Genomic DNA, 21,823 nt, shown 5'->3' on the forward strand with positions numbered 1-21,823 from the left:
AACCTGAGCCCTAGTTTCTTCATAGTTAAGGTAACAACAACAGCAACCTATTTTTAGTCCTGAAGATGAAATGATTACATGAGATAAAAACTGAACATGATACATGGTTTATGGGGAGAAAATTGTAAATAACATTACTGAAAGGGTTTCTTTTTGATGAAACACAAAGAACATGAGGTTCCCAATCAGGAAACCTATGTCATACTCCTAGAGACTATGGATTTCTTCACTTCTTAGAACTCAGCTTCCTTAGCTGGATAAGGAAAAGTGTTAGAAGACAAATATTTCAGGGTCATTTTAGGTCTAAACTTTCATGACTTCAGCTGCTTATAGTACAGGCATCATGAATGGGAGAAAGAGATGGAAACTCCCAGCTTTCTGTCTCCCCCCCACCCCCACCCCCAACTCCTGTAAAATGGCAGCTTGGACAAACAATATCAAGCCTGGGTAATATTCTGCTGACCTAGTTAGACAAAGTCAGGAAACTTTTAAATATGTATGAATATTATTGAATGAAAAAGAGGAGGCTGATTCAAGTAGCTGCAGTGCATATTAATATCTTATTATTAGCCACTTTAATGTAGGAAATATACTGGAAACTGCCTTTTCTATAAAATACAATTTGGAGAAGAGAATACCTCTATTCTGAGGAAATAATTATCTTTTAATGCCAAACTATGATAAATAAGCCAGAGAAATCAAATGATATTGGAGGATGAAGTTAAATAATTTAGGAAAAAGGAGCACAGCATTTAGTAAATTAATCTAGGAGAGAAAAAACAAGGTAGGATTTTTATGCTCCCTTTTCTGAATTGTCTCTTTGGGAAGGCAAACAAGGACTTTGAACAGTTTCCAGCTTTTTCTTTTAAGAGAGATGTGAGCTAATATACATATTCAACAAAAATTTCTTAAGAACTTGCTGTGAACCAAGCAAATGTACATCCATAAGAGGAATATAATCCATGTTATAGCAGGTATCAGTACTTTATTACTTTTTATGGAATTTGTGTGAACCTATGTTTTAAATTTTCTTGAATGTTTACCTGGGAGTGGAATTGCTAGGCCATAGGGTAATTCTATGCTTAACATTTTGAAGAACTGCCAAATGTTTTCCAGAACAGCTACACCATTTTATATTCTTACCAGCAATGTATAAGGGTTTCAATGTCTCCATATCTTCCCCAACACTTGTTGTTTTTTTCTAGTTTATTTATTTATTTTGTGAGAGAGAGCATTTGCATGCAAATTGGGGAGGGGCAGAGAGAGAGGGAAAGAAAATCCCAAGCAGCACGGAGCCCCAGTGCAAGGCTTGATCTCACTGTGAGATCATGACCTGAGCCAAAATCAAGAGTGGGACGCTTAACCTCCTGAGCCACCCAGGTGCCCCTCCCCAACACTTGTTATTGTCCATTTTTATTATTATTATTATTATCTAGAGGTTAGGATGTGATACCTCACTCTGGTTTTCATTTGCATTTCCCTGATGGTTAATGATGTTGAGTATCATTTTTTAATATATTGAGTATCCTTTTATGTGCATATTGGTCATTTGTATATCTTCTTTAGAAATGTCTATTTAGATCCAGTGTCCATTCCTAAGTTGTATTTTTTTGGTCATTTTATTGATTTGTAGGATCTCTTTTTTTTTTTATTTTTTTTTTATTTTTTTTTAATGTTTTTTTTTTTTTTTAATTTCTAGGAGAGAGAGACACACACAGCGTGAGCAGGGGAGGGTCAGAGAGAGAGGGAGTCACAGATTGAAACAGGCTCCAGGCTCTGAGGTGGCAGTCAGCACAGAGCCCGACGCGGGGCTCGAACACACGAACCGCGAGATCATGACCTAAGCGAAAGTCGGACGCTTAACCGACTAAGCCACCCGGGCGCCCCTGTAGGATCTCTTTATATCTTCTTGATACAAGTTTCTTTTCAGATATATGATTTGAAAATGTCTTCTCCCATTCTGTAGCTTGTCTTTTCATTTTCTTGATGGTATCTTTTGCAGTATAAAAGTTTTTAATTTTGACAAAGTCCAATTTGTCTTTTACTGCTCGTGCTTTTAGTGTCATAGCTAAGGAACCATTTTCTAACCCAAGATCACAAAGATACACTCCTATGTCATTGTTGTCGTCTTCTTCTTCTTCTCCTTCTCCTTCTTCTTCTTCTTCCTCTTCTTCTTTTTTAAAGAGAGACTGAGAGAGAACATGCATGGGGAAGGAGGAGAGGGGCAGAGGGAGAGGAAAAGGGAGAGGGAGAGAAATAATCTTAAGCAGGCTCCATGTCCAGTGTGGAGCCCAATTCAGGGCTCAGTCTCACAACTGTGAGATTGTTACCTGAGCTGAAATCAAGAGTTGGATGCTTAACCAACTGAGCGAGCCATCCAGGTGCCCCACTCCTATATTTTCTTCTAAGAAATTTAGTGTTAGTTTTTAAAGATAAATCCATTTTTAAAGAATATTTTTAGTCAAAAAAAAAGACAATAAGGGAACAAGAAAAGGAAGAACCAGAGGTCAGCAGTATTAGAGGAAAAGAAATGGTGGCAGCAGCCTTACTGGGAGAATGAGGAGAATGAGGGAGCACATGACCTATTTTGTCCCTCACATCTGGTAACATATCTATAGAGACTAGCAGAGCCCTAAGAGTTTACTGCAACCTCAGTAATGTGGCTGGCTAAAGGATCCCTGGGAAGTTTAGCAGCTTACTCTGGGAAGGAGCACAGATTCTAGCCAGGAGCTATCAGTCAAATCCTACCTGGATTTTCCAATTCCAACTGCCATGGTGTGGGATGAATTATAAGTAGCCCTCCTCTTTACAGGCCATGTGCTTTGTCTCTCCCATGGCCTGTGAACATGTCCCATCATATTATTCACAAGTCATTGCTAGTTAGCACAGTCACTAAAAGTGTCACCAAGTGAACTTCTTGAAGGTAAGATTGCACAGTCTGAATCAATTCTGAGGCTAAAATCCTGCTGTAAATTGCTTTAAAATCCCACCTTTTTGAGGCCTTGTTTAATCCAGATAAATACAACAAGGTTGAAAGTTACAGCCAGTGATCTGTTTTTGTTTTGTTTTTCAACACTGAAACAATCTCCTTGAATGCTAATAATAGGATTCTAGGAAAACATCCAGTTCATTTATCAAGTCTTCCTGTAGCAGGACATTTTGTTAGAAAATGGATAATAATGATTTGCAAGTGATTCTATTTTCTTTTCCCAAGAGCCTCTAATAAATCAGCCCCCTTGCCTGCCTTTCTCCATTTACAACCACTGTCTTTGTGATACTTCTGCCTTTTAGGAATGGCCATGATATAATGTTAGAACTAGTTGATAGATGGGTTTTATTCCTATCCCCCCACCCCTTTTTCCTTTTTGTATATGTGAGGTAATATTTGAGGATCATTAAGTCCTATCTTGGAGGATGTAAAGGGTGAAAGGAACTCACACATTAACTCACCTGTACAGTTCTTTCTGATTCACCAGCATGCCTTAGGAGCCTTTTCCATGTTCCTGTAGTTCCTTTCCTACATCCCGCCAATAACCTATACCTTGGTTTCTTCTACACAGGCAATATCACTTATGAGGAGTATACTCCTGAAAAAGCTACTTAACCTCTATATTCCTCAGTTTCCTCATCTGCAAAATTGGGATAATAGTATCTGCTTCATAAGATTGTTGAAGCTGATTAAATGATAATAAAGTAGATAGAATAGTACATGGCATGAAGTAAGTACTCTAAATGTTAGTTGTCCTCATTTTTTTTTAAATTTAGTTTATTCATTTATTTGGAGAGAGAGAGAGAGAAAGAGCAGGGGAGGGGCAGAAAGAGAGGGAGAAAGAGAGAATCCAAAGGAGGCTCTGCACTGTCAGCACAAAGCCCAACATGGGGCTTAAACTCACAAAACATGAGATTCTGACTGGAGCTGAAATCAAGAGTCAGATGCTTAGCCAGCTGAGCCACCCAGGCACCTTATTCTCATTTTTTTTTTTTTCAGTGACAAATTGTATACCTTCAGGGAGCTTAGAGTCTACTAAGGGGAATCAGTACCGCAAATGCATTATATCCAAATATTTATAAACAATTCAGGAGGCATTTTCACATCTGTTATCTAATATCTACTAGGATTATCTTGTCATGACAATAACCTAAAGCTAAATCACAATGCTGAGTTTTTAGGTGGGGCTTAAAGAGGTTATTTGAAATGTCAAAAATGAAAGTGGCAGAGCCAAAATTAAAAATACCATCTCTATGATATGATACTCTACATAGAAAACCCAACAGACTCCACTAGAAGTCTACTAGAACTGATCCAAGAATTCAGCCAAGTTGCAGGGTACAAAATCAACGTACAGAAATCGGTTGCATTTTTATACACCAACAATGAAGNTACCATCTCTAGCCCTGATGATCTTTACTTAAATTACAACTGAGTAGGATGTTACTCTAGATATCTATTGAAGAGGAGGCACTAATCTGTGAGGAAAGAGAGGTTAAGTAATTGGCCTAAGGTTACACAGTTAATGAGTGGCAGGGTCAGTGTTCTAAACCACGCAGCTCACCCTACTGACTTAGGCATCTAATTTTATTCCCACTGCCTTGTAGGTACTTAGTTAATATTTGCAGAAAGAATAGACAAAAAAGCAAACTTTGCAGACAGATCTGGGAGCGAGAGGCAGTAAGCTACAGTGGATAATCTAGGTGTCAGCAACTGGACTTCCAGCTAGAGCTGTCCCACTAACTCACTGGGTGACTCAGAAAAGTTACCTCCCCTCACTGGGACCCAGTGTTTCCACCTGCAGAAAGAGAGAGAGGAGAAAAAAAGAACGAAAGAGAAGTCTGCAAACACTGTTGCCAGCTGAATCCATTTTTTAAACTAAGTCTATGAGGAAAGCCAGTGAAGAGGGCTCAGCATGTATGGTATGCGTGGCAGGGAGGACAAGAGAGGCCTGAGTCCCGACTTCATATAAGTCGTTCTTTCTCCTTCTCCTCAGTAGCATCTCAAGTGCTGCTCAGAGCCTAGATTCCTTGTCAGGGATACAGGTAACATGGTTTTAAATCCCAGAACTAGAAGCACCTAAAGTTCTTGGCTTTGACATTCTATGAGTCACATAAAATAAATGATCATGTGTCCTAATGTTATACAACTTCTGATTCAACAAAATGAAAATGTGGCTTACAGTGTGTATACAAGTTAGTGAAAAAAATCCATGGCTGACAGAAAAAACTGTAAGGAGGCCAATGTGGGTAGAGCAGAGAGAGCAAAATGACAGGGATATGAGACAGGCTGAAAAACAGGCAGGCACCAGATTATGCAGAGTCTTACAGACTAAATTAAGAATTTGTTATTTTATCTTAAACCTCTGAGAGGCCAGGGTGTTAAGTGGGTCATTTTCATGGATACTGAAATTATTCAATGGGGTGGTAGCAGGATAGCGGAAAAGACAAGTATGGACCTAAGCTCTCCATGTCTGAGGGAAATGTCCGAGAAGTCAGCAGATGACAGCAATAAGGCATGGCAGGGGATTATATAGACTAATGGCATAAGGCTTACAACATACCTTTTTATAAAAAAGAAGGGAAAGAATGGCCTAAAAGTAGCAATCTATTAGCACAAAGAACGCCATCAGCCAAGCTAGTTACATAACATTCAGTGAAGAGTCTACTGTCTCTTTGTCAGGTAGGTACCAAAGGATCAGTGAGGCAGTGAGGGGAGCACAAGGTTAGGAGAAAAGCTGGGGTTTTCTGGAAGCCACTGTAACACTGACGTAGCTAGGTGAACAGAGTAGAGAGAGAACCTGGAGGCCCCTTTACCTCACATCTTGTACCCCTTGGCTAAAGAAGCTGTTGTAATTCCCTGAGAGATGGTGGTAGTTTGAACTAGGGCACTAGCAGGAGAGATAAGAAAGAGATAGATTCCAATGATATCGAGTTATAGCTTTGATCATACTTGGTGACAGACAGTATGCAAGGAATAGAATAAAAAGGCGTTAAACAGGACAGGTTTCTGGCATGGGCGACTGAAGTGATAGTGATACATTCATTGAACTAGGAAACCCAGATTTGGAGCAGGTGTAGAGTAGTCTGGGTCAGTCTTTGCAGCATGAATAAACCAGACATGTGCCTCCTTCTTCTAGCAGTGGAGAAGCCACGGTCATAATTCCTAGCACCTCGTCTCCAGGCTCTCATTCACCCAGGGCTGAGGCTTGGAATGGATGAGCCACCTGCAGCAGTTGGGTAAGTTGGAAAGACCCTCACCAGATGCTGGGAGGATATATCTGCCTCCAATTAATTGAGACTCTTTTTGGAGGAAATAGCACAAACTATGCCAAGAAAGTGGTGACTTGTGAAGTGGCCTGCTGGAAGGGAGCCAAAACTACTAAGCTTGTTTAATTTAGAGTGTCTGATCAGGACAAGGTTTGGTGCAGATGGGGGTCTACAGAACTCTCCTGAGAGGTGGATTAGGGAATGATAATTGAGATTACTAACTTCCAACAATTACTCAATTTAAAACCCAGCCAAAAAGATGTAATTATTTTTCATACATTTGTTTGGTCATGTTGCCAGCTGCAACTCCATGATGTTTTACTTCAAAGGGGGAAGAAAGAACAAAGGGGAAGGAACAGAAAAAAGGGAGTAGGAAGGGAGCTACATTATTTTGGACCATGCTGATAAGAACAGTGCTGGGCTCTCTCCAGCTTCTTTTCCACGGTACTGTCTTCTGTCCTCTGACTTTTCTGTCCACGGGTCCATCAGTTCCCTCTAGCACCTTTCTGAGATTCTGGTTTTTCGTCACAGATCCACATAAGAACTGTTGTAGAAACTGCCAAGCTCCATATTTTAAATTCTTCTAATCTCCTTATACTTTCCTACTCTGCTCCTAAACTAAATTGAATTTAATTGAGTTGACTTGGAGGCAGGTAAACTCTTGTTCATTTAGATGACTTATGCTACTGGAGTTAGCAGCATAATCAAGCTCAGGGACTGATATAAAATTGATTTTAAAAATTCCAATCTATGTATTCCAGAAAAGCCTCTGGTAATATGCATGGGTCTCTGTCCTTGGTCTGTTAAACACTTGTATACTTGACTTAAATTAATACTTAAAAAAGATATACTTTAAAAAATCTGAGTGAGGACACTAATACTACAGTAAAGAGAATCCAAGAATCAAAATAATCATAGCAAGCTAGAACAAAGGGCTAAAACCAATGGTAGGACAAGCGTAAGGGGTCATTATACTTGTAAAACCTACTATAGGCTAATGTGGTATCCTGGATTGGATTCTGGACAGAAAAAGAACATTGGTGGAAAAACCTGATGAGATCTGAATATACTTCTGTAGTTTAGTTAATAGTAAAGTATCAGTGTTAAATTATTTGTTTTGACAAATGCTCCATGGTTGTGTATGATTTTAACAAAGGAAATTGAGTGAAGGGTATATGGGAACTCTTGATATTATCTTTTTAACTTTTTCCTCCATTTTCCCAAGATTAAATGATTATTTAAAAAGTGTGCCACACTGTATAGAAATCAACATTCTCTCCCATAATTCTGTGCATCTTGGACTACAGAAATGTCACTGTTCCCTCCCCACATCTTCAAATTAACATTCTCAGGTCACAACAGTAAGTCTTCCCAAAGGGAATATTCCAGAAAAACAGGTTATTTCATCAATTCATATTTCCCTCTTTTTATAGCATGTACCAGCAATCTATCCAATAAACATATGTTGGTAAGGAGGGGATCCACTTGCAAGCCCACACTTGTTAAATGTCAGAAGATTAGAGAAAAGCACAAAGGGATAGGTCAGTATACTGGCAAAAATTCCTGTGGCAGCTTGGAAATAACTCTTCATTTCATTCATGGTGGAAACCCCACTTTCCAGTGCATAGGTATGGTCAAGGTAGGCCAGTGAGTTTCAGAGCCACAAAGAAAAGATGTCACATAGGAGGTGAGAGATAAGACCCACAAAAAGTTCTAGAATGCCCTCTTCCTATACAGTTACTGTGGAGTCACAAAGTGCACACTAACAATGAATTGTACAATAGATCTTTGAATGATACTTGGAAGGAATATGTGATAAGGGTAGCAGTGGAATCAGCCATCATGTCTTGAGTTGTCTCCTTGATAACTTGGACAAAGGAGGATGTAACACCTTTCTGTACATTTCTAGATCCTAACTCATCAACCTTTTCACACTCCTGGTCATGCTTTACCATGGACCATAGTTCCAAGGACTCCTGAACACAGTCCTGGAGTTAAGTCTATGAACAACACATGCTTCCCATCGATGCTCACAATGTAATGAGGAAACAAAACAGGCTGGGAAGCTGGCATACTTGCTGCCCAAAAATATTTCATCCTATTCCTGGAGGAAGAGCCTGGTATCCCACCTGGATGAGTACTTTCACATACATGAGTGGCTGGGACACGATGGTGAGCCCAGGAGCATTTCACTGGCTGTGTCAGCCATGATGGCGTCTGTGGACAGTCAACTTTTGTTTTTATAAATCTAAAATTATTTTAAAATAAAAGGTTTGTTTAAAACATATGAGAGGAATTAAAATAGCCTTATTTAATAAGCAACAACAAAAATCAACTACAGGGAGGTTTTTCTGTTTAAAGAAGCTAACATAAACTCTGGTTACATTTCTAGAGATTTAACATTCAGAGCAAGACAGCAAATAGTTCTATTCTGCTCTAGGAAGTTTATATTGACTATAAAGTTTTATATTCACTTTTGATATTTTATAAAGGAAATCAACAACCTAGATTACGTCCAGAGGACAGCAAAGAAGGCACAAAGTTTAGAAACCACAGAATCTGAAGAAATGTAGAATTATGAGGGGGAGAGGAGAAAGGAAGGTTAGGGTTAACCTGGAGAGGACTCATGATGGGGGTGTGGCCACTAGCTTGCTGTCTTTGCAGGCCTGTCCAGGGGCTAAAGGGGCAAGTACATGTGAAGTAGACCCAGAGGGTGGAACTGGAACCAAGGACAGAGGTTATAGGGAGGCGGCTCTTTCTGGGAATGGTGGGACTTTTTTCTCTTTGAAATAGGGCTCAGGTGGGGCTCCTGGGTGGCTCAGTTGGTTAAGCGGCTGACTTCGGTTTGGGTCATGATCTTGTGGTTTGTGGGTTCAAGCCCTGCGTGGGGCTCTGTGCTGACAGCCAGCTCAGAGCCTGGAGCCTATTTCAGATTTTGTGTCTCTCTCTCTCCCTGACCCTCCATTGCTCCCACTCTCTCTCTCTCTCTCAAATAAATAAAACATTTAAAAAATTGAAACAGGGCTCAGGCTTCCTCAAGAGATGTGTAAGCAAAGGCTGAAAACTCATATTTCTGGAATAGTAAGAGAAGATTTCATTTATAAAATTTGGTCCTTGCACACAGGAGATTCCTAATATATTTATCTGAATGTGACATCTACCGTCTTTACCAACTCTAGAAATTTTGTGATGTGTTAAGATCAGAGAGACCAGCTTTTGTAGGGATTTCTATGTCATTCTCATTTAAAAAAAATTTTTTTAAATGTTTATTTATTTTTGTACAGAGTGCAAGTGGAGGAGGGGTAGAGAGAGAGGGAGACACAGAATCTGAAACCGGCTCCAGGCTCTGAGCTGTCTGCACAGAGCCCAATGCAGAACTTGAACCCACAGATCATGAGACCATGATCTGAGCCTAAGTCGGATGCTTAACCAACTGAGCCACACAGTCGCCCCTTGGCATTCTCATTTTTATACATGGTGTCTTGGCAGTAATTTCCCTCCAGGTACTTTCGGCTAACAAATATCTCTGTATATAGGGGGAAAAAGCCACCTGGAAGAAAGGCAGGAGTTAACCTGATTTCTAGATTAGCTGTCACCAGCAAGTGCAGCCTGGAGACAGAATGCATTAGTGCCACAATGATCAGGATCCTTCCTGCATGGTTCCTCACTGCATCAGGATAAAATCCAAATTGTTTAGGTTGGCATTCAAGGCACTCCTGGCCCAGCCTCCACCTACCTCTCCTACTTTGTACATAACTATCTTTCTGTTCTTCTTAGGCTGACCCTGTGCTCTTGTCTTCTGGAACTACATAAGTCTGTCAGGACTCAATATATGTCTCAACTTCTATACCATATTTATTTTTAGGAGAAGGGGACACATGGGGGCAGGAGAAAGAGAGAGAGAAAAAGAGAGAGAGAGAGAGAGAGAGAGAATGAAACTCAAGCAGGCTCCACGCTGAGCATGGAGCCCAACGTGGGGCTTTATCCCATGACCTGGGATCATGGCCCAAGCCGAAATTAAGAGTTGGAAGCTCAACCAACTGAGCCACCCAGCCGCCCCCTCTGTTTCCATATTTTTATTGTCAATTCAAGATGCCTTCTTCCTGAGGACTTTGTTTCTCCCTTGTGTCCCTTCTCTGTCCACCACTTCTATTATATCAAGTCTCTTACTATTATTGCCATTATTAGTTTTTATATTTGTGTTGCCCACTACATTGAGTACTTTTGAGGGAGAGGGTTTCATATTTGTCTCTCAGTCTCCAGCACCCAATACAGAGCCTGGCAGGCAGAAGGTACTCATTAGATACTTGTAGTATTGAAGAATGGCTTTGCAAGAATCTAGTAAATGACCATATACATGAAAAGAATATTTCCCTATCCAGGACTGGTATTTTTTGGAGTCTACAAAGGCTTGGCTTTAGTCCCAACTGCATGATATAGGCAAATTACTTAATCTCATTTTGTCTTAGTTTTTAAAAATGCAAATGGGAAAATAAAATATTGATATATCTCAGAGCTTAAATTTTTCTAAGTGAATCCTTTACCCTGATACACATTCTCTTTCCTTATTTAATTTATCCAATATTGCCTCTTTCTTCCTAGAATGTGATCCCCATGAAGGCATGGATTTCTGCCTGTTTTTCACTGCTAGGGACTAGACTATGCTAGTTACATGTTAGGTATTCAATAGCAGTACAAATCACATTAATAGGAACATTGTGATGATTGAGTCATATAATGTATAAGAAGATCATAGCACTGGGCCTACCACATACTAAGCACCCAATAACTACCATTATTATAAAATAAAGAGCAGATAAAGAGGCAACATTACGACAGGCTGATGTGTGGCTCAGAACATACAATCAGGATATTATAAATATTTGAATCATAACTTATGTTGGCAATGGAAAGGATGCTTAAAATAATCTGGTCTGACTCTTTGAGGCCCAAAGAGGAAAAGTACTTTTCTCAAAGTTACAGAGCTAGCCAGTGACAGAACCTAGACAATTACTCTCCTATAAATGATTTTCTAGTGATACCCTATAATACAGGATCAGATTCTTTTCTTTGTTAGACACTTCCTTTTGGCAAGTATCCTTAAGTACAGGAATGGCTCTCCCCATCTAATCTTTTCTTTTATTTTTTTTAATGTTTTATTTATTTCTAGGAGAGAGAGACAGACAGCGTGAGCAGGGCAGGGTCAGAGAGAGAGGGAGTCACAGACTGAAACAGGCTCCAGGCTCTGAGCTGGCAGTCAGCACAGAGCCCGATGCGGGGCTCGAACCCACGAACCGCGAGATCATGACCTAAGTGAAAGTCGGACGCTTAACCGACTAAGCCACCCAGGCACCCCTCCCCATCTAATCTTTTCAACACACACACACAGAGTTAGGTGTTCATCTAATTAGTCCAATTATTTATGAAAATAATACCATATTTCACTGTGTCTGATGATACAAGGCTATATGATTGAAAAACTAATATTTGCCAATTAAAATCTACTTTTGGCTATGCTGGAAGGAGTTTACTGGTAAACTGTATCTCTAAAACACAAATATAAACCTGGACGAAACTGACCCAAACATCTCAGTGTTTTGGAAACAGACCAAAGGCATACAACAATCTCAAAACCGTTATGTTTACAAAATGCTGAACTTCAGGTAATAAGAGGGGGAATCTGTGATATGCTCTGGTTGCTGTACCTTCCTCCATGCTTGGTGAAAGCAGGGTTCTGTTAGGGCAGGCCATGCTGTGAGGATTGTCAAAGGGACTCAATTTGGAAAAGTGGGCAGTGCCTACACCTAGCAGCACTCTCTTGTGGAAACGCTCATCACAGAGGTTGGCGAGTAAGGGGGGTCTGCAGTTGCCTAGCTGGGACAAACATATTCCTGGCTGGGACTGGATGCAGGCTCAGCAGAGACCCGAGAAGGCTCAAGCCAGTCACACACTCCTGAACAGCCCTGAAGCTGTACAAATGCTCACGGTCAACATGACACAGAAGGGAAAGTAAAAGACAAGGAAGACATGAAAATTGCCCAAACTTTGACTGTGCTCCCCATATCCACATACAGATCCACTGACAGAGGATGGAAGCCTTATGTGTTCAGGGTAGGTAAGCACAAACTTAGTCCAATAATAGTTGACTGCTAAACTACAAAGACACAGGGTTGACTCTCTGAGAATACAGGCTTATACACAGGAAAGAAAAAAGAAAAATTGAGCAGAGACAGAAGACAAAAATACCAAGATAATTCACAGGTAAAATTTAGGTTTTTCAGCAAACATTGCTAGAACAAATGGATATCCATATGCAAAAAAATATAAGCTTAAATCCTTACCTCATGTCATACATACAAAAATAATTCAAAATGGATTACACACTGAGATGTAAGCAAAACCATAAAAAGACCAATCTTTGTGGTCTTCATTTGGGCAAAGAATTCTTAGATAAGAATCTGAAGCATGATCCATAAGAGAAAAAATTGATAAATTAGGTCTCAAAATTAATTCTGTTCCTCAAAAGATATGGTTAAGAGAATGAAAAGACAAGGCATAGATTAGAAATATTTGCCAAGCATGTAATGGACAAAGGACTTGCATTCAGAATACATAAAGAACTCTCAAAACTCATTATAGGAATACAAATAACCCAATATTTTTAAGTGTGCAAAATATTGAAACTGACACTTTATTAAAGAAAATACACAAATGGAAAATAAGCCCATGATAAGATAATCAACATAATTAGTTGTTAGGGCAATATAATTTAAAACCACAATGAGATACAGCTACATACCCACTAAAATGACCATAATTAAAAATATAGATAACTCCAAGTGTTAGCAAGAACACGGAGAAACTATAACCCTCTCTCCTACATTGCTGGTAGGAAGGTAAAATGGCATTACTAACTTGGAACAGTTTGATAGCTTTTCTTTTTTTAATTTGAACATGAACTTACTATATCACCCAATGATTCCATTCCTAGAAGTCTACCTGAAACAAAGTGGATCACATCTCCACTCAAAGATATGCACACGAATGTTCATAACATCATTATTAATAATAGCCCCAATCTGGAAGCAATCCAAATGTCCATAAACTGGAGAATAAACAAAACGTGGTACATATGATTTTAATAGAGTACTATTCAGCACTAAAATGAATGAACTACTGATAAATGGTACAACATGGCTAAACTTAAAAAATATAATGCTAAATGAAAGATGCTTGATGCAAAAGATGACTATATAATGCATAATTCCATTTATATGAAATGATCAGAAATAGAAAATTTATAGTGTTAGAGAAGATCGGTAGTTGCTAGGGTTGGGAGTGGAAGTGAGGAATAACAAAGGAACTTTTTGGGATGATGGAAATGTTCTAAAACTAGATTGTGGTGGTGGTATAAATTTACTAAAAATCATAGAACCGGTCCCTTAAAATGGGTACATTTTATGGTGTCTAAATTATTCCTCAATAAAGGTGTTAAGAAAACAAGAAAAAAATAGTATCTTTCCCATGACATATTTATCTTAAATGTCAGACTGTGGCATTGATGCATGTTCAAAGGGAATTTGTTTGGTGAGATTAGAAGACGCCACTAGTGAAGAGCAAAATAAGACACCATTTCAGATGGCGTAATTAGCAGCAATGGTAGCTATGGACATGGTGATTAATCATTCCAGCACTAGAAATACAAAATCTTGCTTCCTGCCTACTCTCCCTAAGATCTGGATGTTGACATGTTTAGCCTTCCCACTTATAATTATCCTCCCTCCAAATTGGAATAAGGATTAACTAATTATAGTGGTGCCTTCAGACATGAGCCATACCAAACGCCCTGGTAATGAAGAGCTGTCCTGTTTGCAAAAGTATGCCAGAAAGGCTTAAAGTCTTTGGTATCTGCTTTGAAGTCCAACCCATAGAGTTTCTCCAAACTAGTTTAGCCAGGACAGGCACACCCTGCACTGTCACTAACTTTAGTTTCTTAAGATGGTGCTTTGGATAAGGTAATCTCTTTCCTAAAAATCTACAATAGCTCTCAGTTGGTCCAATGCAGGAAGCAGCAGTGGTCCATCAAAACGCCAAGATGTGGTGTTAGAAGTCATAGGTTTAAACCTTGGCCTTGACATGAACTAGCCATATGGCTTTAGCTAAGTGATTTACCTTTTTAGCCTTAGATTATTTATCCCCCCAAACTGGAATAATTCTGCCTACTCCATAAAATTACTGTGAAAAATAAGCAAGATAGCATACATAAAGTAACTGACCCAGCATCTGTGTGTTAAATCTGAGTGACAGTATGACAATTCAAGCTTTCTAGAGTCTACCCCCCAAATTCCTATTTATCCTAATTTTATAGTAGGAAGATTCCCTATTCTAATCAAACCAGACGTCTGCCCAACTGCCACCATGCAATGACTCTGGCTAAATCTTGCTCTCTGAGCTGCCTCCTTCCCAACTCTGTATATACTAATCCTACCCATCTTTCAAGACTCAGCTTAAAGCTCATCTTCTCCATGATGTTTGGTCTGATCATTGACTCTCTAGACAACTCATAAGAGCCTTAATTATTTACTTTAAAAAATATTATTTCTGTTTGAACATATCCCATTTCCTCAGGTATAAAAGACATTTCTGAAATATACCAACATTTGTTTTATATCCCTCCAGTGCCCTTCACAAGGGCTGAAGTAGGACAAGGGTCTCAACTTATGTTTTTTCCTGAGGAGGTCCTCAAAGAATAATTTGAAAACAATATTCCAGTTCATTATTTTTCATTTTATAGATGAAAAACTTGTCCCCAGAAAGGGGAAGTAACATTCAAGCTCACATGAGATATTTGGTATTAGAGTTGAAAACAGAATTCAGGCTTCCTATGGCAGAATTTTCAGGCTGCCCTTCAATATTAGTTCTCTTACATACCTATAGGACTACCAATGTTTAGCTGGAAACATGGCCACCCAGAATAAAGACTTCATGTCTCATCCTTACTTTAGATAAGTGTGGATATGAGTTGTATAAAATGGGATAGAAGAGAAAGTGCCATAAGTGCATCTTCTCCTTTCTTCCCCTACTTTCTTCATCCTGCTGCCTGAAACATAGATATGATGGTAAGAATTCCATTCTGGATCCACACTGATCATGAGATTGAGGGGAATGTCCCAGGGATGGCAGGGCAAAAAGCTGAAAACACTTGACTCCCTAAGGCTTTCAAGGAGCAGACTACAATATCAGCTCTGGATTGCCTATGGGCTTTTATATGGAAGAGAAATAAACTTGTTTTGTTTAAAGTGCTGTTATTTTAGATACATTTTTGGATATTAGTTGTTGGCAGCATAACTGATCCTATTATATTTCCTATCAACTTTCTGATGCTCTTAGCTCTTCACATTGCCTCTAGACATACATACTAACTCATTCTTTCATTCATTAAATAATTCACTTAATAGGCACTCAGTATTCACCTACATTCTGCCTGGCATAAATCTAAGAGGGGGTGGAATGGACACAGGAATGAAATGTACAAATCCTGCCCTTAAAATTAAAAGTCACAAGTATTGAATTAACTCCTCACTGTCTTAACTCATATCACAATTCATAGGTCGGCAAACACTTATCTTAGAATTTTTCTGACAGTCTTATATCAATCTCATTATTCCCAGTAATAAAATGCTGAGCAAACTATTGTGCTTAATATCTTCTATTTGCCTGTCTACATCCACTCTTTGCCTTTCTCTACCATTTTCTTCGGCCACTGAGGCTTATTTGTATGTACTGCATCAATGGGCTCTCCTGTCCTCTGACTTCTGGTTGGGTTGGTCAATAGGGACCCTTAGCAGGAAATCAAAGGGAAGTAAGATAATGAGTTCTATGAATTTAGTTTTCTCAGCTCCCTCCTGTGGGGTGATCTAGGCTAACTTTTCCCTTAACTGAAGGCCACTCACTGTTCTACTCAAGATTGCCCAAAATATGACCCTCTACTATTAGGTTCTGATAACCATTCCTTCCCTTCATAGCCTTTCAGTTGTTACTAGTCCCAGGAAAATGAAATATACCTCATGGTTTTCCTACACACTGCCCACACCTTGCAAATAGCCCACTTATTAAGCCTTCCTCAAATTATCCAAATGTGAGGCTGCCATCTGTTTCCTGCTGGCATGTTGACTGATACACCGCGTGTCCCAATTGTAAGTTCAAAATATATAGGCACTAGATACACATGGCATCCACCGGAAGCACTGTTCGTAAGAGGGTTAGAGTAAAGGGGAGATATTTAGCAAAATCTTAGTGCATTGAGAATCTCAGACTATAAGAACATCATCATGACCACTAGCTTTTGAGATCAGATTTGACTCTCAGGTACCTGTGCCATAAGCAAGCTGTCTTTATTTCTATTCTTTTTAGGTTTCCTGGACTAGACTCTATGTCCTTTAAACAGTCTAGTCTTGAAATCTTTTATTTAGAAGTGGGACTCCCTTCTAGGTGGAACTCAGTTACCAGGCAGAATCCACATTTCCACTGACATGTATCAGAACCTCCAGTATAGTACTTTCTTCCAGTTCCACCAGTATCCTCATGTTGGGCCTTGACAGTACTCAGTATGCCTATTTTAGAGGCATAAGCCACAATTCTTAAAGAATGAAACATAAAAGCAAATTATCACCTGTTTATTCATTACAAATAACTGAAGCATCACTGACCACAGAGAACAATGGTAGGCAGAACAATGCACCTCCTTCCCAAATGTCCCAAATCCTAATCCAGAAACCTGCGAAACTGTTACTTTACAAAACAAAAGAGACTTTTACAGAGGTGATTAAATTAAAGATCTTTAGAGGAGATATCATCCTGGATTATTTGGGTGAGCCCAACATAATCAGAAGGGTCCTTAAAAGTAAAAGAGGGAGGCAGGAGATTCAGTGTCAGAGTGATTCAGCATTAGAAAAACTCAACCAACCATTGTTGGCTTTGAAGACGAAGGGGACTACAAGTTAAGAAATGTTAACAGGCTCTAGAAGCTGGAAAGAACAGGGAAATAAATTCTCTCCTAGAACCTCCAAAAGGAATGCAGACCTGCTGATACCTTGATTTTAGCCAAGTGAGACCAGTTTTGGACTTCTCTTGAACTGTAGGATAATAAATTTGTGTTGTTTTAAGCCACGAAGTTTGTTGTAATTTGTTGCACCAGCAATAGGAAACTAACAACCAAGTTTTCTACCAATAACTAAAACCAAAATCTCCAGATCCAGAGAACTAAACCTGGGGTAAGGAAGGGTTGGGCACTGCGGGATGAACAAGACAGACACACTGGGCAGCACAACCAAACAGCATACCACTTGATAACCTGCACTGTAGGCAAGTTGCATTCATTAAAAGACAAAGGTATTTTTTATCTCAGAGATTCCTACTCATAAAATGCTTTCATGCCTTTTGTAACACCTAGTAGAAGCCTCCTTCTTTTCTCTCTTTTCAAGTTCTTGGGATTCAGTAGAATTTTTGTATTTTGTTAGAGACCATTATCAGCTTCATTCAGAAGGACAAGCATCTGTCTTATATCTTATTCTGTGACTTCCTGTTAGCCACAGAGGCAAAGAATGGCACAATAAAAATAATTAGTCTTAAAAGTTCCAGAACATATGCAAAGCATCAATATCCATTATTTGCAATCTATAAAAACCCATTGCTAAGCAATTCTCCCAGTGCTTCCTGTTTCTGACTAGGCCTTACCACGCTCTGACCCAGCTGCTCCCGAAAGAAGTAATCCATGTTTCTCTTTTGCAGGCTGTCGAGGTAATGCTGAAAGCGCGTGTATGTGTATGGGTAGCAATAGGCAAATTGGTAAATATCTTCTTCTCGGTCAAAACAAAATGCAAAGGACATCACATAATTCTTCCTATGGTCTGGACACCGGTAGTAGTAAACATTTTTAGGTGGCAGCCTTTGCCTGAAAGATACAAACAAAAAAAATTTGGAAATATCAGACAATCATTCAAGTTTCAAAGGCAATAAACAGGAATAAATGCCCAAGAGAAAAAAAACGTAACATCAAGAACTCTAGGTGGTGTCTAGGAACAACAACCACACATCTACGGTCAAAAGGAGACCAGGATTTGGCAGCACTTTGTTCAGATTCCAGCCCTACCCTTTATCAAATGTTTGGACAATGCAAAGTTAAACAAAGATGAACATGTTTTAGTCATTGTTTACTATTATTTTGAGCACTCATTACATGCCCAGGCAATGAGCTAGATTCTTTTTTTTAATGTTTATTTATTTATTTGGAGAGAAAGAATGCATGTGCATAGTGCAGAGGGAGAGGGAGAGAGAGAATCCCAAGCAACCTCCACACTGTCAGTGCACAGCCCCATGTGGGGCTTGATCTCACAAATTGTGAGATCATGACCTGAGCCAAAAACAAGAGTTGAGAGCTTATCCAAACTGAGTTACCCAGGCACCCCAGGGAAACTTGGATTCTTGACGTATAATGGTAAATAAGATAGGCAACATGTTGTCCTCATGCAGTCTATATTCTGGTGGGGGAAGAAGTTAATAAACTATTAAAAATAAATGCATTATATAGTTATAGACTCTTAAAGCACCTTGAGGGCAACTAAAGAGTATGATGTTAGGGGCATCTGGGTGGCTCAGTTGGTTGAACATCCAACTCTTGATTTCAGTTCATGTCATGGGATTAATCCCCACACTGGGATCTGTGCTGAGTGTGGAGCCTGCTTGGGATTCTCTCTCTCTCCATCTCTCTCTGCCCCTCTTCCCCCAACTTGCTCGTGTTCTAAGGGAAAAAAAAAATAGAGGAGGTCTACTTTTCCTAGGGAAGCCATGTTTTTGTATTGTAAGGCTAATCTAGACCTTTTTTAAAATAAGCTAATATGCAATGTAAATATTCAAGAGGGAGGAAAGAATATTCAACATTTCTTTAAAATATTACTATTGTTTTTCTACAGAGCATTCCATGATACTAATTTTCCATACAAGCACTTTGGGAAATACTGCTTCAAATACACTGTGTAAGCAATTTTGCTAAGTCATCATGCTCATTCTTCAGTAAGGAACTCTGAAACATATACATGAGAAAAGGCAAAATGTTCCAGTCGTAATTCCTATAAATTCTTTACATTTATCCATGTCACAGGCTCACTGCACCCTGTCATGCTGTGTGACATCCAAATTATTCACACTGTTTTTCTGCAGTGAATGCCTTTTATTTCTGTCTCTTTAAAACCCTGTTAATCCTACAAAACCCATCTCAAACTGTACATTTTCCATGATCATCCATTGACAATTCCAGGCCAGTCCAGCTCCTGCATTTTACAGCAATTCTTGCTTCTTTATTGATGGCTTCCTACGTCTTATCCACTCATATCAGTTTGGAAGCTCTGATAAAGGCAAGTATGTTTCTGGGAGTTACCAGGCTCATCTATAGGGGCTTGGCATTTGACTGAAAAGCCATGGGACACAGTATCACGTGGAGGAAAGTGTGAGGAAGATGGTGTAAGTGATGAGATTGAGAAAAATAACAATGGTGGTGGCTCCAGGTAGGGCAGCCTGAAGAAAATTGTTAAAAGCGTCCAGAGCATTATAACATGCCAATAGTTTGTTGCAGATCTTGCTTCTACCTTGGTGTCCCTCAGAAGCTGCCTAAGAAGCCAGAGTGGGAAGTAAGGCTGTGGGATTCCTGTGGAAGAGCAGAGGTTACAAGACACTAATTCTGTACATACAGCAGCTTCTATTGTTTGCCTGTAGCCCTAGATCCCATGAACCTCAAACATTAAGTGAAATGCAGAGAGGGGAAGAAAACAAAAATTAAGGAAGAAAAAAAGGAAAAGAAAGATTGAGGAAGGAACGAGGGAAGAGAGAAAGGAAGGGATGAACAGAACATGCACAGTATAGGTTCTCTCTGGGGCTCATTCAGTACCTGATTTAATTAATTTAATTAATTTGTTTAATGTTTATTTATTTGAGAGAGAGAAAGTGAGAGAGAGATCACAGGTGTGAATACACAAGCAGGGAAAGGGTAGAAGGAGAGGGAGAAAGAGAGTTTGAGAGTGTAGAGCCTGATGTGGGGCTTGATCCCATGAACTGTAAGATCATGACCTGAACTGAAATCAAGAGTCAGATGCTTAATTGAATGAGTCACCAAGGCACCCCAAGGACCTGATTTAATTAGCATAAAGGCATTTGGTCAAGGTGGGCATTATTCCTTTTGCAGACATGGCCTTGGAGGTTCATAAAAGTTAAAGAGCTCACTCATTATCTCAAGTGAGTAAATGATAGAGCTGGGACTCCAATTTGCTTCTGTCTGACTCCAAGTCCAGTACCTAGAACACTCCTCCAGAGGCCCTCTTGATAAATTATGAACTTCTGCTATTCCAGATATGAATGTGTGCAAAAGCCAGGAGGCAAGAGAGAAAAGCAAAATGTTGGAACTGAAAGGAATTGATCATGGCTGAAGCACAAAGAGTAAGAAGGAAATGCATGAGAAATGTGTCTGAAGAGGAAGGCAGAAGTCAAACTAGAAAGGGACTATATGAACATTGTTGAAGAATTTAAAAATTATCCTGAAGTCACAGGGTACCTTTCAAGTGAGTGAAAGAAGTGAATCCCTTTCAAGTGAGTGATGGCCAGTCCAAGGGATCTATGATAGTGGTCAGAAGGACAGAAGAATAGCTACACAGGTATAGAAAACAAGACAGATTTGACTATTTTAGAAAAAAAAAGTGGCTTAAGTGATGGGACATAAGATCTAATATGGGTTAGAACCTGGTAGTACTGAGGAAGGCAGAATGGTAGAGAGAATAAAGGAACAGGGATTTTCACATAAATGTCAATGGTAGTATCAAAGGCTGTCTAGGGATGTGCTTGGTCCCACAACAGAATCCATTTCCCTCCTACTTCCAAAGCCACCACAGATAAATATATAGGTAATAACAGTCTTTTTGTAATACAAATACAACTTTTAAGACAACTGCCCCACCCCCACGACAGGCACTCTTCCTTTCCAACCAGATGGCTACCCTAAACCTTCCTATATTGAAGCCCCCTCTATTTGGGGGCTACCAATGATGAGGTAGGAAAATAATGGCCTGGAAGGTGCATGGGGAGTAAAGAAGAAAGTTGTCCTCTCCTGATACTTCTGTACATGGAGTATAAGAGAATCAACAGTTTCTGAGAGAGAAATGGGGGGAATAATGGACTCCAGGGTATCAGGTCTTACTTCATTGTTTTATGTAGCAAATGTTTGTTAAGTACCATGCACCAAACATTGTTTGATTAAGAGAAGACGTAAAGGAAGCAGTGGACTAAAAGACTGAGAACCCAAGTAAGATTATTCACCATGAAGCTGAGTTTCAGAGGAAGAAGTGGAAAGTGGAAAGTTCTGGATAGAGAAGGGAACAGTAAAAACTGAGATCAGACCAGTGCAGAGGTGAGGGTATAGAAAGAACAGATGACAGTCTAAACTTGTGATGTGATTGAACATGCAGGAATGTGAGGCTGGGGGACTAATCTAGTCTCAGGATTCTCAATTTGCATTCAGGAA

At 39.5% G+C, this 21,823-nt stretch overlaps 1 protein-coding gene and 1 pseudogene across 13 annotated transcripts in view; both read right to left on the minus strand.

Annotated features, from left to right (window-relative positions):
* Window positions 1-21,823, minus strand: part of AGBL4 (AGBL carboxypeptidase 4) — a 1,406,556-nt gene that overhangs the window by 498,430 nt on the left and 886,303 nt on the right. For all 13 annotated transcript variants that reach the window (XR_013338939.1, XM_077779716.1, XM_077779717.1 and 10 more), the window contains one exon: window positions 17,995-18,211. Coding sequence is in view for 12 of the 13 variants with exons in the window: in XM_077779716.1 (XP_077635842.1) it covers window positions 17,995-18,211 (217 nt within the window). In the remaining variant the exon portion in view is untranslated. The remainder of the gene's footprint in view (window positions 1-17,994; window positions 18,212-21,823) is intronic.
* LOC144244491 (mitochondrial carrier homolog 2 pseudogene) lies at window positions 7,593-8,467 on the minus strand (annotated as a pseudogene).

The sequence above is a fragment of the Crocuta crocuta genome, unplaced genomic scaffold (assembly GCF_008692635.1).
Source record: "Crocuta crocuta isolate KB4526 unplaced genomic scaffold, BGI_CrCroc_1.0 scaffold168, whole genome shotgun sequence".
In the NCBI taxonomy this organism is placed as follows: Eukaryota; Metazoa; Chordata; class Mammalia; order Carnivora; family Hyaenidae; genus Crocuta; species Crocuta crocuta.